At 46.6% G+C, this 26,880-nt stretch overlaps 1 protein-coding gene across 1 annotated transcript in view; it reads right to left on the bottom strand.

Moving 5' to 3' along the window:
* Nucleotides 1-26,880, bottom strand: part of LOC122368336 (chondroitin sulfate proteoglycan 4-like) — a 95,816-nt gene that overhangs the window by 60,125 nt on the left and 8,811 nt on the right. The window contains exon 2 of the mRNA XM_043342178.1: nucleotides 1,116-1,127. Within this exon, the coding sequence (XP_043198113.1) occupies nucleotides 1,116-1,127 (12 nt within the window). The remainder of the gene's footprint in view (nucleotides 1-1,115; nucleotides 1,128-26,880) is intronic.

The raw sequence follows: 26,880 nt of genomic DNA, 5'->3' as shown, positions 1-26,880 counted from the left end.
TATATTGCGTCTTTTTAACGACAGCGACACGTATTCAGAAAAGGTGTTGTTTGATAAAGGCGATTAAAGACGCTGACACTGAAACGTGCCAACTAAAATCGCGTCTGCCAGATCCCGTTCCCTTGACGCACTCGCCTCTACATAATCGCCCTTCAAAGTCAGTAATAATAACAAACTTTAGTTCAAGAACGCATTCCTAACTATCCCAAGCTCCAAAGATGAGTCACTTCAAAGATGAGTCACTTCAAAGATGAGTGACAGGTAACCGATGAAGAGCACACCCCCCACTACATTGGTGCAATGACAAGGTATCGCCGTCTGCGATTCTGATGCGCCTTCCAGCTGTTGCACCCGACATGTGACCGTTTTTAACATGTGAAACTAGCCAGCAGTTCGGCGTGAAGCGGTCACAAGGCTGCTCTGTCACGGACACTCTGTTGTCTCTGCTGTCAGCTTTGTTCTGTGTCCTGTGTCCAGGAGCAACCCTCTTTTGCCACAGATGCTCGTAAGCACTTGTGTCCGCAGAAAGAAACGAAGGACATTGACAGTTGGCCCATTGGTAAGCATGAGGTGGGTTGTGCCACGCCGGCTTCCACTCGACACAGATATTGTTGTCCTGCGCTGTATAAGTAGAATAGTATGATTGTTCTTTAGATTTTTAGATTAAGATGGCGTAATGATCAGATTCAAACATTTGGGAGTCATGTCAGTTGTGCTGTGTCATGTTGTAAGTCGATAACCTACCTTGTTCTCTGACGCGACTTATTGCTTTTATGATACACTAGAGGTACAGGTTTACGCGAACTGTATGTTTTGCTACACTCGTATGATTAACGGATGCATTAGTTTCGTTTTAGGAACTTGCATTTTTATTTGTATTATTTGGGTAGATTTTGGTAACTGTTTTTAATTGAGCTGTAAGGTTTGATGGTGATGTATGCGGGGTGTTCGAGCCTTTTGTATGTTAGGATCTCATTGAACTCAACTTTACCTCTCTCTCTACGGCGTTCCCAGGGTGTCACTTGATTAGCGGTATTGACACATTTTTGACGTCTTACCCGTCCCGATGGAGTTTGTCTGATCGTCTGTCACTTCTTCTGACGTGCCGTACGTACCAACATCGCTCGCTGAAACAAAAGAGAGCACCCGGTCAGACAAGGCTCACATTGCTCCTGTTGATGTGGTTAAATTTACGTGCTGTAGATTGGATGTTGTTTGGTTGATGATACAATCGCAAATAACTCATCGGGGAGAAGAAAACGTCTCGACTTGGGAGGGTTAAATCGTCTGTGCTGACACATTGTGTTTACAATAACTATACAACTTTCTGTTCTCCCTGCGTCTCAATTGTATCGAAATTTTGTTTTATCGATTTTGTTACATGAGTGCAATAGTACCTAAACTCGCCGTTTTTCCACCCTGTTAATGCCGCCGCGGGCCCTGTGTGTTGTTCGCTGGATGGCCATGGCCGGTATGTGGCTGGATGGCCATAGCTGAGAGCCGGGCCCACCCAGCACTTCGTCCGTCGACTTGTCACAAAGGTACATGATGGAGCAGGTTTGAGGTGTGCCTGCTGGCGAAAAAGACCCTCCAGGGCTGAAATTGTGAGAAAATACAGACATCTCTACCGTATCCAAATGCTGTTCCCGTAGAGGAATTCAGTAATATTTACCTCCACAGTCCTCTCATTACTAGCATCCAGCTCCATTCATTTTAAATTTGCGGTTGAAGACGAAGACGAGCATCTCTAAATAACAAACTCTCTCTCTTTCGCCGCCGGATAGCGAGTGCACCGCGTTGTTATTTCGTCCGGCTCGGTCGCTGCGCGGGGAGGATGTTTTATGTATTCGAACGGGCAAATGGGCGGCGCCGGGCGAGGCTGCATCAAGTCTGACTGAATTCGAGCGGGCCGTAATTGGCTTTGATCGGTCTTGGGGCGTGTGTGTGGTCGAGAATACGGCCTCCTGGCGCAGCCTCTACGGAAATCCCGCTGGAAATCGGCTCCGGCTCAGTGGCGGGACCGGGCTCAGGACCGTCGTCCCACAGCCCGCCTGGCTCAGATGGATTGGTTTGCCAGCTTCACGGCAGAGAAATGAACAACAAGACGTATATTGGTTCGCATAAACCGCAGCAAGAGCGTATTAAAGCATCGTCTGCGCAGGTATATTGTTCTGACGAAAGATGCAGTGGATGTTTGGGAAAATGAATTTCTGAACTGCCTTTGATTCTGACAAGTTTCTCATTTACTTTTATTAAGCGGTTCTTTGATCTAGATCATCCTATTGTGAATTTTAGCTGTCTGAAAATTGGTATTTTTCAGATTTAGCAAGCAAGGTCCAACAAAAGTTTGACGATGTTGTGTTTTTTTTCTCTTGTCAAAACTTTTTTTTTTCAAATGTTCAGTAAAGGTAGAGCGAGCACGCTTAAGGACATTGTTGTTTTTGCATTGGTGTCTTTGTAGATTGGGTTCAAACCATAAGCAGTCTTTGATAGTGCTAGCATCGGTTTCTGGCTGTTCGCGGCACCCTAAATCAAAGCGACGTCCTCAGTTTCAGCTTTAGACGCCATGGCCTGAATGACACCCCAACAACAGCAACATATGGCAACATTGTTTAATGACATCTCAACAACAGCTCCATATGGCAGCACTACTCGGCAGGCGTGCAGCTGCATTAATTGTACCTTTCCAGAAATGGACTGAAATGCGCGAATGGTTTCAGCATAACGGGCTCTTGGCGTCAACAAGCAGTCGATTACGCTGAAGGACCACGGCTTGAGATTATAATTACAGACGCGCTGTGTTGACTTTGTGAGGAAAGTCCTCTAAACTCTTTGGAGCAGCCCCAGATTTGTAAATTTGTGCGCTGATGTTGACAATGAATGCATAATTAACGATGCTTTGAGATATTTCATTTTATTTTATTTTAAACTATTCACTCACATAGGTATCCCAGTCAGTGTTTTGCCTGTCAATATTTTAACATAAACTATCTAGAGTCGGGAAGTCCTGATGCACCTGCTTGACTAAAAACCATATGTGTAAATGTGTTAAACGGCCTGAGACTCTCTCAGAGCACCGTTGTGTTCGCATTACGTATTTCAACTATATGTATTGACAAACTGCAGTAGGCTTTGAAAGGATTGAAAGCTACTGCGTTATGTCTGTATTGCTCAGTAGTATGTCGTGATTCGATACCTATCGCAAAAAAGTGGAAGCGCCTACGCGTTTGCAAGTGGGAGCGTGAGTGATCAGGTGAGTGTTGTTGAGCAGCAACACTGTACAGTGTACAGGTACCGCGTAAGATGTAAATACATGCAAATAAAATTACCTGGTTCCAATCACGCTAATATCGAAAATTATACGTAATATTCGTACTATTCGTAATAGTCGTAATGCCTTTATGGACTGTCTGAGAACGGAATTAAGCAGAAGATCCTCTGCATATAACAATTCCAGCAGACCCACACACTCAGGCGCTGCCGCAGATTAGAACCCAAGATGCCCTGCAGTCTCTAACCCACTTCGGAATCGGCCTTCCTAACTCGACAATCAATCTGGCCGACGCTGGCCCATGGGGCCTCGACTCAATACAGACCAGACCGTATCAGGAATCACTCGAGACTCGATCAGGGAACGGGCGCACTTCCGACTTGGGTCCCGGACGGCACGGACCGCACCGATCCCGGAATCGCTGATCGGCCCGGAGCTGACAGGGTTCGGTGCCTCCGGCCCGGAGACTACTTAGACGCCGCAGCGGCAGGCGCGCTCGGTCGATCGACGGAGACGTATGCAGATGACCCAGTTCGACGCCCATGTGTGCTGCGACATAGCGTCCAACGGCGTAGAATGACCCGCATCGCTGGTTGGTTAGAGAGCTAATCTGTCTGGCATTTGATGAAAATGCCGACTTGTTATGGATGTGTGGTGCTGTTGTGTTTTTATTAATTTATGCAAGTTTGAGTACGCACTTCAGGACTAGACGAGTCGTGATGTTGTGGAGCCATCCATCGGCTGTAACATTCAAGCAAGCTTGCAGTTGCCTCAATAAAGTGTGATATTTTTCACTTGGTTATTTTTCTATGCATACCAGGTACGCACGTCAACGCTGCCTCCAGGCATGTGAGTTTTACTACCGTCTGCGTCACGGCCGGGTACATGATGAGGCTGCCCCAACATCAACTCCAAAACAAACACTCCGACTCGGCGGTCCAACATCGCGCTTTCTTTGGAGCCGTGCCACCTGTTGTGAAAGCCAGGGCACCTCCGGGAACATGCTCAGGTTGAGAGTGGCGGCTTGGCAGGTGCTAGTATCAGGAACGACCGAAAGCGGGACGAGTGGTGAACTACGGCGGGACGTGTGGCGAACTATACTGGACTAGCGACGAGCTACGGCACGATGAGCGACGGTTAGCGTATGGGGCATTCCACGTCAAATCAAACACCGAAATCCGTCATCCCTCCCCTGATCACGATTTCGGTTTTAAGCGCAGTCACGTGACCAGGTCGGGTCACGTGACTTTTCACTGCGCCGATACACAACATGGTGCGCTTAAAAAGTACTGAATCTACAAAGGCTTTTAAGGTGCTTAGAACCGTTTTTGCCATTCACCGCTTTGACACAACCTCTATAAATATTCTAAATCTCATGTCCAACAAGAAACAACTCAAAAGATCGAATATTTTTGTCTGGAAACGATTTGGCATTCAGCCATTATACGTGACGTGAGCGCACTCTAAATTCAACGATTGCGCCGGCAGACGACACCTTTTGACCGCTTTAGGCGCACTTCTTCAAGGGCGCGCTTTGTCTGGACTAAAGTTTTGGTTTTCAGCCTGCTCGCCAGATGTCAGCTTTGTCAACAGCCTCAGATTGGTGCAGTGGCGGTCGCAGGGGGGGGGGGGGGCATCAGGGCCATGCCCTCCCAAAGGCAAATCAGGGGGCCATCATATCATTTGCCCCCCCCCAAACAACCGATGGGCCCCCATGGGCGTATGGGGCCCTGGCCCGTATTCGATTGTCACGAGGCTCGAGAAACCCACGCCAGCTACATATTAGCAGATCCCATACCGGTCTTTGAGGTTCCTACACTGACCTCTGATGGACCTTCAGTGGCGGTCAAGCGCCCACATTGACCTCTGAGGACCCACGGTGACCTCTGAGGGCCCTCCACTGGCCTTTGAGGGCCCTTAACCGGTCTCAGGGGCCCAACCGGCGGCTGAGGGCCTTACACAGGCTCTGGTGGCCTCATTTATGTCTCAAGACTAGCCTTTAATTGCCTCTGAGGGCCCCGCACTGGATTCTGAAGACCCGATGTCGGCCACTAAGAGCCCGGATCGACCTCTGAGGGCTCCTCTTGGTCTTTGAGGGCCCTCCGCTGGTCTCTGGGGTTCAACGCCGGCCTATGCCGGTCTTTTAGGGCCCCACACTGACCTCTAAGGGCCCATGCTAGCCTGTAAGGACCCACATTAGCCTCTGAGGCCCCCGCACTGGATTCTGAAGACCCAATACCAGCCTCCAAGGGCCCGCATCGGCCTCTGAGGACCCATCTTGGCCTTTAAGGGCCCTCCGCTGGCCTCTGGGGTCCAACGCCAGCCCATGCCGGTCTTTTAGGGCCCCACACTGACCTCTGAGGGTCCTATGCTGGCTTGTAAGGACACATATTAGCCTCTATGGGCCCTGCACTGGATTATGAAGACCCGATGCCGGCCTCTAAGGGCCCGCATCACCTTTGAGGGCCCATCTTTGGTCTTTGAGGCTGCCTCTGGGGTCCAACGCCGACCCATGCCGGTCTTTTAGGGCCCCACGCTAACCTCTGAGGGCCCCATGCTGGCCTGTAAGGACCCACCTTAGCATCTGAGTGCCCAAGTCGGTTCTCTGATGGTCTCAAACTGCCCTTTGCAGGCCCTGTACTGGTGTCTGATGGCCCTAAACTGGCCTCTAAGGGCCCAAACCGGCCTCTAAAGGCTCCACACCGGCCTCTGATGGTCCCATTTCTGTCTCTGGGACCCAAACTGACCCTTATGTGCCTCTGAGGGCCCCGTACTGGCTTCTGAAGGATCGATGCCGGCTTCTGAGGACCCATACCGGTCTTTAAGGGCCTCACACCGACATCTGAGGCCCCACACTAGCCTCTGAGGTGCCCAAAACTGGCCTCTATATGCCCCCAACTGGCCTATGAGGTCTCTACACCAGCAACTGATGGCCCTATTATGTTCTATGGGGGCCCAAGACTTTCCTTTGGGCGTCACGCACTTGCCTCTGAGGGCCCACATCAGCCTCTGGGGCCTTTGAGGCCCTTCGCTGACCCTTGGGTCCAAATCCGGCCTCTGGGGGTCTGACACTGTACTCTAAGGGCCACATTGCAGCCTCTATGCGATAGGTATCGCCGAAGCGTTATCCATGGGCCTATAAGTGTAGGAGCCATGGGTGCAGTGGGTGCAGACGGTGCAGTTGCACCAACAATAATTCTCCAGTGGGTGCAGACAATGTATTCTGCACCCACGATAATCTGGAATAAAAACCCCTTTTCTTATCAACACTACTTTTGATGCAGCACGACAAATTTAGGATATTTTGCCCACTACTATCCATCTTTCGATGCATTTGCTACTGTGATGGTCTTCATAACTTACATTTGTGCTCAAGTAAAAAATAAGAAGCGGAACTCATGTGATTGAACACATACCGATGACCCACTGTCAAAAGTTTTAGCACGATATCTTCGAAAATGGCTAAGTTAGCCGGTTTTACTTTTTGCGGTAGCCGGTAGTCAATTCACAGTTGCGTGAATTATTGACATTACACCTATGCTTCAAAATGAACTTCAAAGCTGGCAATGAGCCTCCGCTCGGATGCCGCTCCCTACCCCCCCCCCCCCCTTCACCGCCCATGGTTAGATTTCTGCCCCCATGCACTACGCCCGTGGGCCCCTTTAAGCTAGCACCGGGTCCCCCAGGTCAGTGCAGGGGCCCCTTTTCCAAGTTGCCCCCCCCCCCAAACGCCAAGTCTGCGACCTGCGACCGCCCCTGGCATTATGTCCAGTGCGCCCAAATCCGCAAGCCAGTTGTCAAAAAATAGCGCAATGCGCCTGGAATTGACATGCTGGTGTTGCCAAATTGAAGTTTTCCCTTCATCGGGAGTTGATTTGAAGCGCATTATGTCCAGTGCGCCCAGATCCGCCAGCCAGTCGTCAAAAAATAGCGCAATGCGCCTGCAATTGACATGCTGGTGTTCTGCCCTGGCGCAAAAATTGAATATTGCGCTCGTCGTTGACTTGTGAAATATTTAAAATAAAAGATATTGGCGAAAATATCGAACGGCCAAAGATAAAAATACCATAATCGTGATCCTTGCACTGCAATTAACAAGTTCCAACACTTCGATTTTTGTTTGGATCAGTTTTTAAGAAATTGAAAAGTCATGATTTCGTGATGAATGCCTAGGTACTTACTATAGATCTCACTTGACCGTGAAGGCCAAGTCGTTCCTCGAAATTTATTTTTGCAAATAATGGATTTTACATAATACCAATTGGTTATAAACGCACATCACATTAAAGAGCGCAAAAAACTGTACATTTCTGTTTTTAACATTCCTTTATACGTTCATTTTTAAAGAAATACAAGTCAAATGAAATTTTTCACGACCACTAAGCACTGATTCGAAAGGGTCGGATCTTGGCGCAAAATTACATCCAAAAGTCGAGTTGTGGAGCAATTCAGCAGTCATTTACAAAACAGCGCATTTTGCAGAAAGCTTACTTAATTGTCGAATCAAAGTCATACATAATGAATCGGCCTACCTCATTTACCCGTTTTATGCCATTTTCACGTATACTTTGGCATTGGTTTTCGATAAAATCACGTTTTTATCAAATGTCCAGAAACAGCGCAATCTCCATGTGCAATTTCGCCCCGACAGTCGATTCATAGCGCTGTCGGATTTGAGCGCATCGTGTTGCATGGGGGCGCAAAAATGTCGGATTTGAGAGTAATCGTGTTCCCCTTCGATTTTTCTGAAAATTTGTAGGCAGACTGGGCATGGTTCAAAACTGAGTTACGTATAATATTTTCGAAATTTGATAACGTATCGCTGAGATATAGGTCATCGAATATAGCGAAAAATGCCACGCATCAATTTTTTAAATGGCTATAACTCTGGTTCCTTTTCTGGTATCAAAATGATATTAACAGGGTCTTATAGGCAATTGATAAGGCTTTGATTTTTTATTATAAAATTAAATTGAAGTGACCTTGAAATGCATTTGACCTTGAATTAAAACAGAAAAATTTAAATAGCAAAAAACACGTCACCTTCGATTTGGGTAATTTTTACATATTATGTCCGTCACAATGTTCCCAACCATCTGTGAAAAAATTGGAGTGGGCCATTCATAACTTTCGCGGCAAACGCCGTTTTCATGCATCAACATCACGCAACCGCGCGTGACCTTGAAAGACAGAGTCAAGACATGCTTGCTTGTGTACACTTTCTGAAATGAATGATTGCTGATTAGTGATATCCCAAACTCTGCGAGAATGGAAATGCATAGTCATCGTAGTCAAGCAGTCACGTTCCATAGTAAAAGTGTCTCAGGCAAACGGTATTTTGCGGTGAATTTTGAGCCGTGTGGAAATGCATCATGAAGTAAATTCAACGAAAACATTATCACGCAACGATATCTTCACGTCTTTTGATCTTCACTATCCGAAAGAACATACATTTTTTAGTATGTATGGGGAATTTCTAGTTAATCCAATAATAAATATGGCAGTTAGAGGCCTGCTAAGAGTAACATGTCGCCGGCTGAGGCGGGCTCGGCCGATGCGGGAAACGCAGCAATCACAATTTTGTGTTTACACGTTCATATTTCAATTGTTTACCAACCGATTTTCAAAATTCTTTCACCATAAGATTGCCTGTACATTTCTTAGTCTTCTCACAAAATTTGACGCGAATCGAACGTAATCAGCGGTAGGGAGCGCGATGTAAAGACGGAACCGTTCCGTTCCGTCCCGGCACAGTCTACAATTCAGGCGGCGCGTAGCGGTCGGCGCCGGCTGCCGAGTCGCCGCGTCGCTGCGGGGACAGGATGTTCACTTTACACCGCTATTACTAGAACAGTTGTGAACCGATTTTCTTATTGCTTGCACGATGAGATGTCCAATTCAATTCTTGACAGGTAGCCATAATTAATTTCGCATTAATCTTATGAGATATTGGCGAAAAACAGGAGGGGTGGGCGAAATTCGCTCTTCCCCCTCCACTGCGCGTGCTAACATACGTTTGCATATGTGCAATTTTCTTCAAAACTTATGAATGGCCCACTCTAATTTTTTCACAGGTTGTTAAGAATATGGTAGGCAATAAAATATATGAAAATGAGCCAAATCGAAGGTGACGTGTTTTTTGCTATTTCAATATTTGTGCTTAAGAACAGAGTTAAGCAATTTTCAAGGTCATATATTTAAGTAGGTGCAATTCTAAACAAATGCTTAAGAAATTACCTAAACAGTAAGGTTTATTTCATTCAAATCAAACAAGTACAACCAAAGTTATGGTTGTTCAAAAATATAAATATGCAACATTTTGTAAAAATTTGATGCCCTATATTTAGAAGACCTGTGGTCAGAATGTGCAAAAAACATCAATGTAATGTCCGGGGCCACACAGGAACTCGCTCACAAATTTATACTGAAATCGCTGATGGTAAGGTGCAAAACAGCCGATTTTTGTTCGATTTGACGTGGAATGCCCCATATGAGCAAACTATGGTAGAATGAGCGACGAATTGCGACGGGACGTGCGGTTAACTAAGGGGGAGATGTGCTGTTAACTACGACGGAACTTGCGGTTAACTATAACGGGGAATGTTCGGCGAGCTACGGCTGGAAATGCGATTACCGATGGAAATGCGGCGAATCTCAACGCAAGACGAGATAACGACTCTTCGACGCCTGTCGGATGAGCAACAATGGGAATTGGGCGACTACAGTAGCCTTCTTTTTGCACCATGCTTTGTGCGAGTCCCATGTGAATAATGCATTACCTACCTTAGTGTTGGATGAGATTACTGCAACAAAGTGCAGAAAAAGTCGGGGAGGTGACCCAAAAATAGACGTATGAGTTTAGATAGTTTGATAAGTTGTTGACCGTGTGCGTTTTCAGCATGCCCTATACCTGCTTCCCGTTTACCTTGTTACAAAGTTAAGTAACAGTTAACTTGTTTGCGAACTTGCCACTACGTTTCTTTTTCCATTTATTAAATGTTGTTGACACTTCTCTGTATGAACAGAAAACGTACGTACCTGCTTGTTTTCGAAACGCGCATTACTTTCTGTAAACATGCCGAGAAGCCCAAGTGCCAAGCTGTGACAACATTGCCCGTTTAGTGTGTAGGACACATTCCCCACGACCCGGATCTCTCGCTAAGCCGCTCTCGGCGACTGTCGGGGATCTGGAAATAACACTGGAGCCCGTATAGACAGCCGACCGTCACCCTAACGGCCGCGCGAATAGCTGTTCATCTCATCAGCACCAAACCGTTCTGCCGGCCAGTTATGAGCCGCCGAGTGATCATAGGTGGCACTCGGCCGGGCCATGAGCGCTCCACCGCCTATTGAAACTAGCGTGGCGCTGATTGCCGCTCGGCGGTCACCCGATGAAGCTGTTCGGGGTCACTGAGAGCGGCCCGGGGCGGGCGGAGCTGCCCCAACACTGAACATTACCCAACACCGACCGGATCTCGCCTCAGGCCAGGCCGGTTCCGCGCTCGGTGTTCGGTGTTTGGTGCTCGCTGTTCCGTGTTCCTTGTTCTCCGCTCTCAAGGCGCGTGTGCCTGTCGACTCTGGAGTGCGCTAACAACGCCTGGCCCTGTCAGGTGTCGGTGCTGATTCATCGCGAGCGGCGCACCTTGTCCTGTCGACAGCTCGAACAATGCCGGTTCAGAGCTCATCCGCCGCCACTGCCCGCGCCAAACCGCTCCAGGAAGCATTCTCCTCTCACTAAAACCTGTTTTTGAATATAACATCAACACTGATACGGGCTATTGGGTAAAATACGCCAGTTTGGATTTTTTAAAGCCTTTGCTAAAGGTGTTTTGCAGTTCTGATTAAGTTATTTTTTTCTCGTCTCGCTACCCATCCAACGCTTCGGATATTTAAGGGTTTCCTTTCGTGGCACAGCCCCTAAGAATTTATCGCCAATCGCCATCGCCATTCTCGTCATCTTCACCACCGTCGCCACCCTCTTTGCCTTCACCATTGCCGCTGTCTTCACCATCGCCGTCGCCGTCGCCATCGCCATCGCCATCGCCATCGCCACCGCCGGCTGAACCGCTTGTGGGGTGTGGCTGACAAGCGCGTGGAACGGGGGAGGCGGCGCCGGCTGGACCGCGCGGCGGGGTGGGTATATTTAGCGCAGGGTGGGTGAACTGTGCGCGCCGCAGCCGGCCGTTAGTCGAGGGCTGCACGCTACGCCTAACTACCGCCCACGCCGTGTGTGCCCACGTCCGTCTCCCACGGCCGTGTGTGCTGACCGGCAGGACAACGTCCCCCCGAGCTGAGGCGGTTTTCTGTCGATCTATGTATTTTGGAATGAGGTAGTAAAATGCGTAAGCTGACCTCACTTGGACTTCAAGCTTTTAGCTATTCCCTCTCAGCTGATCGAAGCTGATCTGATGAGCTTACAGATTTGTCAGAATGCTAAAAATGATTTGAAAAACGTCATAACATAACACCAGTACCTGAAGCTTGTACCTATACCTGAAGGCGATGGGTGGAATGCATTGAAATAGACAGCACAGCAAAACACTCTAGCGCAACACAAACATAGTCAAACGCAGCACAAGCGCAATGAAACGCACATGCAATCACGCCCAAGCGCAGCATAAAGCGACACTGTGACGCTTCGCTAACCGCCTCGAAGCATGGGGCTTGCTGATTAGAATTGTTACCCTCCTTTTTCTCGTCCCATATTCTTGGTATGTCACACTATCCCAGTGCGGGGTTATATAACGATTCCAGCACAGCTGGACAGACCGCGATTGTCAGAAATGGCATCTAAGACACGCAAATCTTTAAATATAACGAAGTTCTAGCTGGTCCCGATTTTCCCAAAGTTTGGGTCATGACCTGACCTGGAAGGTCACCCATTGACCTAGGACTTAATTGTGTATCATCGACTTCCTCTGGTCATCAGCAACCAGGGGCGCGGGAACTACTTTCAGACTGGGGGGGGGGGGGGGGGGGGCACACCATAATAGAGATCAACCTAGGTAACCCCAAATCATGTTTTCTCGCCGGTTTTAGGCCACCATTTTCATCCCTTGGCTTTTTCAACAAGAAATAAAACATTTGCAAAAGAAGTGCGGTATTCCGTCTCAAAGTTGTGAGAGCACCGCCCCCACGGCCCCAGAGTTGGTGGGGAGGGGAGGGGGGACAAGCTGCCCCCACTGTCCCTCCGGTTCCCGCGCCTATGTTAGCAACACTCTGCTTTTTTTCTCGCGAAACTCTAGCAGGATCAGGGGCCAAACGCCTGGAGAAGGGGTTACATTGGACCCCATATACTTCAGACGCGGTAAAAATGCCTATACGGGCGAGGGCTATACCTCTTAAAGGGACCCTCCCACCTTCAAAAAAGTTAATGAATTGGCATGAAAGTGATGTCGCTCGATTCAGAAAGAGCAAAAACGAATATCTACCAAATTTCACCGAAAAATATTCACCGGTTTTCAAGATATTAGACTTTTACTTTTGTTTACTTTTTTGGGATCTCCGCTGTTCCTAGCGACTTCATTTTGGAAGTGCGGCGTTCGCGGCAGATGTTGCGCGCAAATAGCATATACCACCACTGCTTTACAAAGATGTTAGTATAAGGTTTTAAAATCGTTAGATCACCGCTGACGTCACAAATTCTAAGGGGGCATCTCAATGCATTAGCCCCTTAGAATCCGAAAACTGCAAGTTTGAAATTCAATATCTCCGAATTAAAGCATTTTTCGATGTTGTGAGTGCCCAAACCGGTATTTGCAGACCATGGCCACCAATTTGGCTATCTCAACTCAAAACTAATGTTAAGGTGGGAGGGTCCCTTTAAGCTACTAAAAGACACCGCTTGAATTAAAAGTTCGCCGTCAGTCTCACTTACCATTGTTCATTGAAACTGAACCCGGTATCCAGTCTTAGAAAGGGGTTCCGGCCAACTCCCGTGGACAGGACGCACGTCATGGGTGTAGGGAGGGAGAGTCGTGGGAAGGCACTTTGCCGGCAGATTGGCCACCTTTCACCCCGTCAGCTCCATCATCCGCTCTGTATCCCGCCGGTGGCCTACCAGCACGCCAAAGGCGCATTGTCCGCCACAGCACCATTCACGAAGCTGAGAAACTGCGGCACTCTTGGAGTTCATGAGGACGTTCGTGGCGCATTACCGAGAACGAGGAACTTTTAATGCTTCATGGTGCATTGAAGTTGATGTAGATTATTTGGTTCAGGAGTCCGTGTATTTGCGATTATGAAGACTTGCCTCCAGCAAGCCTGATCGAGGAGCCTGCTGAGAATGGCTTCGGGCTGACTTCTGGGTCTTGGCTGCCGTACACAGAGTGCTCGAGCTATCGACTGATCCGAGAAGTAGCACTCCGGACGGTTCGTATGGCTAACGACAGGTGATAACGCACTTGGTTTTAACGAGGAACATCACAAAATGTGGTGCTCCTTTTCCATTGTTTTTTTTTTATTCACGATAGGTATTGTTGCTTACTGACTTAGGCTGGGTTTTACAAGCATACTTTACTGTGCAGGTTTTACATTTGTACCTGTATGTATAATGTTACATAAACACACATCCAAATGGAAGTGCAACTGATACCATAATTATGTCATCGTACATTTATGTTAGATATGAATGTACGGTGTTAACATGGGCTGCTTCTGATTGCAATGAAGAATCGCGAGAACAATGCTATGATTTCCTTAACCCGCGCCCGGCTGGGGGTCCTGGATTTCCACGCCCTGCTGGGTGGGGGTGTTTGAACACCCCCCCTTGTAACTCAGCTCCTGGGCCACGTAGCGATACGCGGAAGGCGGCGTTCGAAAGAGCGTCAAAAATAATGACGAAATCACTTCGGTCAAGTTTTTGGTCAGGTCAAAGGTCAGGTCACCAGAGGTCATTGAAGGCAAAATTTCGCCGATTTCCAGGTCGAATATCGAAAATTTCCAAGAAGCCAACGCATAACTCGGGAACCAATAGAGCTACAGCGCCGCGGAAAAGCGCATTCGATAGCCCTATTAACGCCCTTTCTGAGTAATTCTCTCAGATTTGACCCAATGTCAACGGTTTTGCCTGCAGGGGGCAAAAACTGCAAAGATTTTTTTTTTCGGAAACAGTTTTTCGGCAATAACTTTTGACCCACGCCTTGTACGAGCTTAATTTTACCGGCATCGTGTTCCTCTCGTCAAGACGCATCGAATGAACTATAACTTGACCTTGAAAGGTCAATTTGAAAATTTGACCTCAGGTCAAGGTCATGACCTGACCGGAAAGGGTCATGTTGCATATCAGTCGATCCGTATCGTCGAGCTGAACACACCTAAGGCGTTTTCATCGCTCTAGCATGCCTCTATCAAAAGTTATTTGCGAAAAAACTGTTAGATACAATTCGTGACCTAAGATGACCTCAGGGCATAAACAAGGGTCACGGACACCATTTTCATGTTCAGTGTGTCTAAACCACTTGTAATTCAGTGTTTGGGAGTGTTTATAATGTCTTTCGTCCAAAAGAGGCGCATTTCAATTTTCTCCCATTGACTTATAATGGGGAGGTCGCAAAATTGACCTGACCTTAGGTCACCGATATCAAAATTCCGAGATATACATTTTATAGATACTGTTACTCTTATCAATCGCTGAAAGTTTCAAAGCGATCGGTCACTCGGTGTAGCTATGACAGACATTGAAACTTTTTATGAGGTGAGGTCACTTCAAGTGACCTGGTGACCTGACCTTGAATAACCTTGGTCTGAAATTTTCACAACATGTGTAGAATTGATGTGCGCCGCCGTTTTTGAGATATTCGCGAAAAACCACAAGGGCGGGTGTTCAAACACCCCCCCCAGCAGGGCGCGGGTTAACCTTCCAGGCGGTGGGGGTGGGGGGCATTTTTTGCCCACCCCCTTAGTTTTTTTTCGATATATCTCGAGAACCGCTGCGCCGATCGTCACCAAACTTTCAGTACCCTCCCGTGAATAGCTATTGCACATTGTGACCAAAAATTATTCCAAAGGCTATGATAGGTTGGCCGCTAATGACGTCAGAGTGACGTCATTTTTGCCATTTTCGACCCAAAAAAAGGTTTCGCGGGAAGAGCTGTCAGGCCTACAGCTTTAGAGATACAGAAAAATGTTTCAGACGTAAGAAGTGTAGAATTAGCAGGGCTACAAAACTGCTATCTCGGGCTTTTGAATTTTTTGGGTTTTGATCCCAAAAATAAAAGAAAATAGATTTTTCGTATATAATAGTCGAAAAATCCAAAAAGTTTTTTGAATTTCGAAAAAAACAGTAAATATGTGATAGTCGCTACCACGTTCCATCTACATACCAAATTTGAGATCGATACCTCTTTTTTGGCCAAGTTATAGCGAAAAAAACTGTTCAAAATTGATGACGTCAAATTTTCAAACTCAATTTTTAGCAATTCCAGACCTCGTAGCGCAAAACAAAGCCCACCATTAGACTCCCCGTGACGAGTTGCATCGAATCAATACCCATGTTATGCAAAAATATCAACTTTGAAATTTGACCTTTTTTTACTTGACCTTGACCTGACCTCCACCAGAAGGTGACCTAAACCGTACCTGATGGTCTTATAACCAACACCATTGAGTTGGAAATGAAAAACTGGCCATAAAACATGCATCGTACAGCCTTAGTAAAGTTGGGTTCATGTGGTGACCCTTGGTGACCTTTGGTGACCTGACCTGTGACCTGACCTGGTATGACCAGTGACCTCTAATAGCAACATATGTACTAGACAACTGACGCCCTATCGCTGATTTTCGACAAAATGCGTTTTACTCGGTGTTATAGCGCTTTCCCTAGAAGCCCTGTGAACGGTGAAACATTTTATCTTTCACCTGACCTGTGACATCATCGGTGACCCCGAGGTCAATGAAATTTAGTTTCACTCGACAAATTTGACAGGGCTATCGAATGCTGTTTGAATTTCCCGGATCCGTCAAGTAGTTTCGGAGATACGGGGGTGGGGCAAAAAATGCCCCCCCCCCCCACCGCGCGGAAGGTGGCCGGGAGGCCCACCGCCTGCCGGGTTAAGCTGCTGATTAACCATCTTTTCTAATTTGCTCAATTAATCTTAGTCTCAGACTTAATTCTTCTTGAAATTCTCTTCAAATGACTGCAATACTCAGATATATGTAGATATAAGGCTCGATATTGCCTTTACCATTCACATAAAGCAAACCCACCTCCAGAATTTAGGTCGGGAATGTCATAAAGCAATATGCGTCTCAAATGAAATCGCTCCTGGGATTTTCCAGTCGCATTTATCACTCTAAAAACTAATAACGATCCCAACATACGATATTCTACGCAGACGAAACGTACTGCATATTGACTGCTTTTACTGCTAAACAGTAAACGGCAGAATGTATAAGTGTGTTGGCTGTTGGGCATGCCAATGATTATGGAAAATAAGCGACAAAGGCTGCCTTTTATTGCTTTTTAACCCTCGCCCGTATTGGTGTTTTTCCAGCCGCGAACGTATAAGGGGGGGGGGGGGTCCGTTGGACCCCCCTTGCCGTTTCGCCCCTGATTGAGCTAGAGCTTCGCGGAAAAAAGGAGCATGCTGCCCGTGACGAGAGGAAGCCGATGATACCCAATTTTAAGGTCCTAGGTCATCGGTTGACCTTCCAGGTCAGGTCAATGACCCAAAAGTCGGGAAAATCGGGACCTGTTAGAAAGTCGTAAAGCGTGGCTGCTATGGGGTTTTCGGGGTGCCGATCACGAATATCATGTTAGTTATGATCACTGATGATGTCTGCATGCATTTAGGCCAGGTCAGGTCAGGTCAGGTCAGGTCAACCAGTAAGGGTATTCTTAGTAGGTGGCAACCGCCTCTGACAGCTTCGTAACATGTTACGAAGGTGCCAAAATTACTTCGTAAATGTTCATATGGTTGCTAAATTCGAATTCAGCTCCAAAAACTGGCCTAGAAACATGTAAAACTCGAAAAGGTGAACCGAGGTCATCAAAGGCCAATGACCTGACCTGACCTTCCGGTGACCTTGACACCCACCCTAATGCATGGGAGCAGCATCATATCCCATGTTTGAACGCTTAAAACCACGAAAAGACTGCAAACGCGCGGCTAAAGCGAGCCGACATACGCCGAATCGCGATTCCGGCCAAACATGGTCTCGAAAAGTAGGTCACAGGTCAAAGGTCATTAAGGTCAGGGTCATGAAAATTTCAGGGTAGGTGTTAAATTGATTAACGCGAGGGTACTGAAAGTTTCGTCGCGATCGGCCGCTTTTTACGTGAGTTATTCGCGAAAAACCATAGGGGGGGGGTCCGTTTGACCCCCCTATACGGGCGAGGGTTAATTATTCGCGAAAAACCGAGGGGGTCCGTTCGACCCTCCCCCCTATACGGGCGAGGGTTAACCCTCGCCCGTATAGGGGGGGTCGAACGGACCCCCCCATGGTTTTTCGCGAATAACTCACGTAAAAAGCGGCCGATCGCGACGAAACTTTCAGTACCCTCGCGTTTATCAATTTCACACCTACCCTGAAAATTTCATGGCCCTGACCCAAATGACCTTTGACCTGTGACCTACTTTTCGAGACCATGTTTGGTTGGAATCGCGATTCGGCGTATGTCGGCTCGCATTAGCCGCGCGTTTGCAGTCTTTTCGTGGTTTCAAGCGTTTAAAGTTTAAACATGTGCTATGATGTTGCCCCCATGCATTAGGGTGGTTGTCAAGGTCACCTGAAGGTCAGGTCAGGTCATTGACCTTTGATGACCTCGGTTCACTTTTCGAGTTTTACATGTTTCTAGGCCAGTTTTTGGAGCTGAATTCGAATTTAGCAACCATATGAGCATTTACGAAGTAGTTTTGGTGCCTTCGTAACATGTTACGAAGCTGTCAGAGGCGGTTGCCACCTACTACGAATACCCTTACTGGTTGACCTGACCTGACCTGACCCGACCTGGCCTAAATGCATGAAGATATCATCTTTGATCAAAACTAACATGATATTCGTGATCAGCACCCCCGAAAACCCTCATAGCAGCCACACTTTACGACGTTCTAACAGGTCCCGATTTTCCCGCCTTTGGGGTCATTGGCCTGACCTGCAAGGTCAACCAATGACCTAGGACCTTAAAATTGGGTATCATCGGCTTCCTCTTGTCACGGGCAACACGCTCGTTTTTTCCGCGAAGCTCTAGCTCGATCAGGGGCGAAACGGCAAGGGGGGTCCAACGGACCCCCCCCCCCCTTATACGTCCGCGGCTGGAAAAACACCAATACGGGCAAGGGTTATCCCTCGCCCGTATTGGTGTTTTTCCAGCCGCGAACGTATAAGGGGGGGTCCGTTGGACAAGGGTTATCCCTCGCCCGTATTGGTGTTTTTCCAGCCGCGAACGTATAAGGGGGGGTCCGTTGGACTTCCCCCCTTGCCGTTTCGCCCCTGATCGAGCTAGAGCTTCGCGGAAAAAACGAGCGTGTTGCCCGTGACGAGAGGAAGCCCATGATACCCAATTTTAAGGTCCTAGGTCATTAGTTGACCTTGCAGGTCAGGTCAATGACCCCAAAGACGGGAAAATCGGGACCTGTTAGAACGTCGTAAAGTGTGGCTGCTATGGGGTTTTTCGGGGTGCTGATCACGAATATCATGTTAGTTTTGATCACAGATGATGTCTTCATGTATTTAGGCCAGGTCGGGTCAGGTCAGGTCAGGTCAACCAGTAAGGGTATTCGTAGTAGGTGGCAACCGCCTCTGACAGCTTCGTAACATGTTACGAAGGCACCAAAACTAATTCGTAAATGTTCATATGGTTGCTAAATTCGAATTCAGCTCCAAAAACTGGCCTAGAAACATGTAAAACTCGAAAAAGTGAACCGAGGTCATCAAAGGTCAATGACCTGACCTGACCTTCAGGTGACCTTGACATCCACCCTAATGCATGGGGGCAACATCATATCACATTGAACGCTTGAAACCACGAAAAGACTGCAAACGCGCGGCTAATGCGAGCCGACATACGCCGAATCGCGATTCCAGCCAAACATGGTCTCGAAAAGTAGGTCGCAGGTCAAAGGTCATTTGGGTCAGGGTCATGAAATTTTCAGGGTAGGTGTGAAATTGATGAACGCGAGGGTACTGAAAGTTTCGTCGCGATCGGCCGCTTTTTACGCGAGTTATTCGCGAAAAACCATGGGGGGGGTCCGTTCGACCCCCCCCCCTATACGGGCGAGGGTTAATATCTAGACCGAACGTTTCGAATGCCTACGAATTGATAAAGTCCGAGCTGGGGTTCAACAGTCGTATTGCGGAGATCCACGGCTTGTAGTACGGTCAGATCGCTAAATGCCGGTTGACATGAGAAGGTCATGCCAAAGTTAAACGTGCCCACATATAGCTGGTCACGTTCTTCAGTGCCAATTGCCAGTAGCCGGGACTACATATATAATATCACCGACCGCGGGCTATCCCCGCCCGGAACCCTGTACCAAGATTACTAGAACATAAGGTTGGACAAATTGTGACGTCACTGGTGCTTGGAATATTTTTTTCTAGTATCCCACTAAACAGGCCTAGTTGAAACTAAATTTGAGGGGAGGGCAATTCATTGCCAAGTATCTGATTTTGTGAAAATAATTGTTGGAAATGTAAAGTAAGGCACCATGGACTTGTTTTCAATTGGGAACAGATGATATAAAAAGAAAAATAAATGTTTTACGATACTACTAAATCAGATAATTTGGTACAAATTCATAGACGTATAAATAAACTGGACTGGCAACTCGAAGGGACCTCCCATGGAAGATAGTGGCGCCGACAAAGCGGCGCCAAAAATATTTGCTGTGAAACGTTGTAAAGCAAATAAATTTGTAATTATTTTTAAATGGATGATCGGATCGAGGTGATAGTGGTGCCGTTTGACGTGCCATTTCTGGAGGCAGGTGATGGTATAGGTCCCGGGTAACTCTCTGTCACGTGGCGCGTATGACTTGCCGACAAACACATTGAGAACAAAAACCTTTTATCGACGCTTTAAGCCAATCCAAGGGAGGTCCAGGTGCCAAATTTGTAGGTCACATGTCCCGGTACTAAACCACTGACATATGGAATAATCGGCACCGAGAGATACATATTGCACATGCTCGGGACGAAAAACATGTTTTGATGAGGCATTCTCCGACGTCCGAAAACTTTGACCTAAGCACCTAAAACTCGGCTTAATGGCACAACATGGACAAACGCTTGAAGGCGTTGTCTGAATAGGTGTGTTGAGGTGCACGGTCCACATGCTTCGCACGTGAAAACCTTTTGATATTACACTTCGTGCTACGCATACGTGCGGAACGATATATTTATATTTCCGAAGCTAAGCATCGTAGCGACACGTGCCAGGTGGCGTTGGAAAAGTTTCACCGAGGCGCATCAGAAGTATGCCCTAAAATTCCGAATTTGAGGCAACGTGGTGAAGGTCAGATAGAATTAACCGGAAAAGGTCAATTAAACCCTCGCCGTTTGGCCACTGATTGAGCTAGAGCTTCGCATAAAAAAGAGCGTGTTGCCCGTGACGAGAGCAAGCCGATGATACCCAATTTTAAGGTCCTAGCTCATCGGTTGACATGTCAGGTCAGGTCAATGACCCAAAAGTCGGAAAAATCGGGACCTGTTAGAATGTCGTAAAGTGTGGTTGCCATGAGGTTTTTCGCGGTGCTGATCACGAATATCATGTTAGTTTTGATCACAGATGATGTCTTCATGCATTTAGGCCAGGTCAGGTCAGGTGAAGGTCACCCAGCAGGGGTCCAGCCGGGTATTCATTGTAGGTGTCAACCGCCACTGACAGCTTCGTAACATGTTACGAAGGCACCAAAACTACTTCGAAGCTGTTGAAAGAACTGCTAAATTCAAAATCAGCTCAAAAAACTAGCCTAGGAACATGTAAAACTCGAAAAAGTGAACCGAGGACATCAAAGGTCAATAACCTGACCTGACCTTCAGGCGACCTTGACACCCACAATAATGCATGGGACCAATATCATTTCACACGTTTAAATGTTTGAAACCACAAAAACACTGCAATCGCGCGGATACTAGCTGACATACGCAGAATCGCGATTCCGGCCAAACATGGTCTCGAGGAATAGGTTACAGGTCTAAGGTCAATTTGGTCAGGGTCATTATTTTCAGGATAGATTTAAAATTAATTACCTCGAGGGTACTGAAAGTTTTGTCGCGGTCGGCGACTTTTTACGCGAGTTAGGTATCCGCGAAAAACGGAGGGGAGGGGGTCCGGTCGACCCCCCCTATAAGCGCGTGGGTTAAGAATTTGACCTCGGGTCAAGGTCACAGAAAGGTCATGTTGGATGCCATTCGATTTGTATTGCTGAGCTGAACACATTAATGGTCATTTCAGCTCTCTAGCATATTTCTATCTAAAGTTATGTATTGTCAAAAAATGTTGGAGACGTATCATTACCTGAAATGACCTCAGGGGCATAAACGGGTCATAGGAAGCATTTTTCGGTTCAGTGTTTCATGTTCACCTGTTTTTCTTGATGTTTGAGGGTGTTTTAAGCCAAAAGAAAAGCATTTCAATTTGTTCCCTTTGATTTTCGTATAATGGAGAGGTCACAAAATTGACCTGACCTTTAGTCACCGATATCCAAATTCTGAGAGAAACAAATTGTTGGTACTGATTCCCCCATGCAATACCTACCCTGAGTTTCAAGCTACTGGAATGTTAAATGTAGGAATGACTGAATCACAAAGTTCTGAGATACATGGTCACTTCACTTTGCCTGGTGGCTGGTGACCTGACCATAAGTGACCTGGGGTCAGGCATTTTTGCACACGTTACGAATTTGATGTATCGTAAGCTTTACTAAGTATGGATTTTATCAAGATTTAATTATTATCACAAGTTATTTTCACAACATAACATTCATAAATTTCATTTCTTTGCTGCTGACGAAGTTAGCTGACGATCGTTTGTTGAAGGTGCAACGTCTTCACTTTCGGTTGCTAGGGACGCTCGGTTGCTAGGTATGGCGTCATCAGTAGCAAAATGCCGATGCCAGATGAAGATTTGGTGGGGGCGGCCCTGTACGAGTAATCATGCAGCGCTGAGTCTATTCGAACCCGGGATTACCATCAGGAATTCAGGAGACATCAGTCGATTGTTCTTTCACAGGACGAGGACGAGGGCAGATACATCACCACAGCTACACGCCATTTAGCCGACTAAAAACTGGCATGGAAGGTAAACATCCATATATTTGATACGTGAGAGGCTCATAAAATATGTAAATGTAAGCCAGCGGAATGATACATGTTTTTATAGCCATTAGCCCATTATGTTTTTTTTTTTTAAATTTAGTCCGAACCTTTTGATGGGAAGGATTCACAAGGACAGAGCCACCGCTAAGCGAAGCTTGTTGCGATGACCCTGCCCTCTACCCTCCGATCGCGCAATTCCGATTCTATGGCAGAATTTAGAGTCCAAAGATTTACGTGCGCACAAAGCCGCGCACGGCCGGTCCCCTCGCTGACTTCGCCTGGCTACGGCCTGCCACCAACCGCAACCATACCTGTCAGGAGGCCCATAAATGTCGAGCGCCCGTCGCGCTTCGAACCCGGACTGTCATAACCGGGAACGCGTGCTCTCACCACGCGGAGTCCAACGCTCTAACCAACTGAGCTACGGGACCGGAAATTTTACACGGATCCTATTTTGCTCATAGCCGGAAAGTGAAACATAAAATGTAAATAAAATTTAACAAAATAAAAGTTTTGTGCGATTCTGGCTGGATGTATCGTTTGGCAAAACCCAGCAAAGCATCCAACTGATTAAAGAATCACGGCTGCTGAGCCAGCCGAGTATGGCCGCAACCTGAGAGGATTTTATGGCAAATGGTGAGTTCCAGGAAGCGGACTGGGGGCTGGTGACAGGGTTGTATACCAATCAAGTCGATTGAATTGATTGATTTGTTTCAACGCGTATTTTGAGTTGATTGGATTGAGTCGATTGACTTTTCGAGATGACTGGTTGACTGACTCGTCTGACTTTAGCGACTGGTTGACTGATTTGATTCCTGAAAATTAGAGTGACTCGTATGATTGAGTCGATTGAAAGGAGAGTTCAAATAACTTTTAGTTGACGAAAAATAATGACACCAATTGATGACATCAAAGATCACAAAACTACACTGAAAACTGCTTGTCATCACAACTGCAATATGGGGTAGATGGCCAAATAAAGAACAGGGCCTAAACATGAACAGCCAACTTTGACTTTCAACTGCAATAACTGCACCAATCCTGGTGATAGAACCTGGCGATGCACCTACCTACCTTTCTGCACTCAGCAGGAAACGTTTTTTTCTAATCCAGATGATAAAGTGCAAGGCCCTATATACCTACTAATAAAGTGTGATTAATTAATAATTCACATCTCCACATCTCCTCAGAAACAACCCACTGAACTCCATAAATATCTGAAACCCCTACAAAAATAACTGAAACAAAAGCGCCGTTTTCGTCTCGCTATTTACGTTTACGTGCCTAATTAATAGCTAATTTGCTGCATTGTTTAATTTGCAGCAGAACGTTTGTTGATCCTTTTCTCCTGAGAGCCTAAGCATAACATATTTAATATATTTCATTTTCCTTGAAATATTTTACCGAATATTATTAAGTGGTTTTATTTCAAATAAAATAATAACTAAAACGAAATTGGTGTTGTATAACCGATTTATTTTATGATGATCTACCATACTACATGATAATCAATGACGTCATCTTACCAAAAAATCAAAAGACGTAGAATAAGGATTTATAAAAGCTTAGCATACTTATTGGCAAAACGTTTTCATGCAGTCGCACCGTACCGTTTTCGGACGCCGGTGAAAACAGGGCGCCGGAGGGCATATTAGTCACGTGACATTTGGAAGTGCTCCCCCTTCGTGGGTCTTCTACATGCTAAACGTCACGTGTAAATTTCACCCCTATGTGAAGAATTCAAAACATTTGTGTTTGAATTTTATTGCAATACAATTTGAAACTGTTAGGACTGGGGGATAGGGATGAGGGTTAAAAAATATATTTAAAAGGAAATGGAGAGGACAGGAACTCTGGAACCACAGTATAAGTTAAGGACAAAGGAAGTGGGAACGAGGAAAATTAAAACGCGAAAACGGGGACGACGGTGAAAACAGGGCGCCTTGGGCGATTTGACCCACATAGGTACCTAACATTGACATGCCACGTCCAGAGTCGTGGACCGCTAAATACTTCAAATCTCTTCCTTCCCAATCTGACAACATCCCACGTCTCAAATGCACATTGTGTGGAAAGATTTTTTCAGGCTGCCCGTCAGTCTCTGTCTAACCAAAACCGTCACATACAGGTAAGATATTTATTTCTATTTCCCTATGGTTAATATGTTATTGATGCATATAATCCATTGAAATAGACATGGTGTAGGGTAAATGGCCAAATCACGAACACTGCCAAAATCCGAGCAGTCAACTTTCAACTGCAATATCTGATATTTAGTGTAAATGGAGTTGGAATATGGCCAAAAATAAATTGACAACTTTTAGGTGAAAGGTGGTGATTTGGGTTAACCCGCGCGGGGCTGGGGGGGGGTAAATTTTACCCCCCCTCGCGAATTTTGGCGATATCTCAAAAACGGCGGCGCGCAGCGCCGCCAAACTTTCAGTACCTTTTCTTACATCATTTTGACACGTCCCCTGAAAATTTGAGCGAAATCCGCCGGAAAATATTTGAGAAATTGACGTTTTAGTGACGTCATGTTCGCCATTTTCGCCTCAAAAACGGCAAAAGTTCAAACGCCGCTAACATCTTCATTTTTAAAGGAATCAAGACGTAACAAAAAAGGTTATACGTAATTTAACTTTGTCTATCAAATGGCTATCTCGGTTTTTTGAAAATTTTGGATTTTGGCCTAAATTTTTTCAAAAAACTGACTTTTTTGGGAAAATCATTATAAAATCCAAAATTTTGAGTCTATCGAAAAAACCGGAATATATGTCAGAGAAATGGTCTATGTGCACCTACATACCAAATTTTAGAAGAATCGGTTCAAAAATGTGGGAGTTATTCAAAATTTTATGACGTCACGACACACAATTTTTTTGAAAAATGACTTTTTTGGAAGTTCTAGACCTCGTACGGAAACAAAAATAGCACCATTCGATTCGCCGTGAAAAACTGCATCAGATAGACACCTTTTTAGGCCTTAACAACCAACCTCAAAATTTGACCTCACTTGACCTGACCTTGACCTGACCTCGACCTGAAATTCATCCAGAGGTGGTCCATATCAATTATTGAGTGTGCCTATTGAATTCTATGAGTAAAATGACCCATAAAACATGTGTCGCACATGCCCTTATCTATATTTTGTTTTTTGGTGACCTGACCTGACCTGACCTGACCTTGACCTTGACCTCTGAATGATATTGTATGCAACGAATATTGTCTTGGTAGCCTAAGAACACGTTTTGGGCGATCAGTCTCAGTCCATGACTCCATTCTTCGGCAACTACGGTGCAAGGCCGATACTGTAGAAACTTGCAATTTGTACCCTTGACCTGACCTTGACCTTGACCTCAAACTTTAAATTAAGTACATGTTTTTAGTAGTTCGTGATGAGAGCTTTTGATTGGCGTTTGAATTTTCCAAATCGGACCATTAGTTCGGGAGATAACAGGGGGGGTAAAATTTACCCCCCCCCCCAGCCCCGCGCGTTCGGCTGGAGACCCCAGCCCCGCGCGGGTTAAGGGGCAAGTCAACTACTGGGTTATTTTGCACCCATTAAATGAAACTTCTGCTCCAATTCTACCCATTGAACCTCAATATCATGATCCACCTGTCCATCACTAGGTATCCTTCCTTATTACATAGAAACTTTGAATGGCATGGCAATTTATAATTTTAAATGACAATATTTTTATGTTTCTTCTGTAGGTAGGTAGGTAGGTAGGTACACCAGACTGCTATGGACACTTTTCCAAGTTGGTGGGCAAAAAACCTAATGTATGTCTTGGTTTGAGTCGTTTGATTGAGTTGATTGATTCCTTTCATTGTCGCGTTTGAGTCGATTGAATCAATTCCCGAAAACTGCTCTGACTTGATTGATTTGATTGGTTTCCCAAATTTGTCGTGATTGAATTGATTGCTATTGACTGAGTCGTATACAACCCTGGCTGGTGATGATGCCTGACGACCCGGTGCCGTTGGCGCTCCAACTGGGCCAGTGATCGAGCCATTCGGCGTGGTCACCGGTCGGGTCGGGTGGGGCGGCGGGTGACCGAGCCCGGGACATGGGTCACGGCGCGGCGGGCGGACCGTGCAGCCAAACCCACTGGCCATCCAGGCCGGTCAGAGGGGTCAGCCGGAGGCCGGAGGAATAATCTGCCGCTGCAAGAGCGAATCAGGGTGTTCGCTTTACTTTGGCTGCTGGATATGCATGAGGTAGCACCAGACCAAGCTAATTCTTGACAGTTGCACGATTAAATGGGGCTTACGGCCAGGGGCGGCGGATTCGGGGGGGCAGGGGGGGCAGCTGCCCCCCCTGGCAAACTCGTGGGGGGGCAAAAGTA

This window comes from Amphibalanus amphitrite, unplaced genomic scaffold (assembly GCF_019059575.1).
Source record: "Amphibalanus amphitrite isolate SeventyFive unplaced genomic scaffold, NRLGWU_Aamphi_draft 000940F_arrow, whole genome shotgun sequence".
In the NCBI taxonomy this organism is placed as follows: domain Eukaryota; kingdom Metazoa; phylum Arthropoda; class Thecostraca; order Balanomorpha; family Balanidae; genus Amphibalanus; species Amphibalanus amphitrite.
Note: the sequence above shows the minus strand (reverse complement) of the source record. Positions and strands in the feature narration are given on the sequence as shown.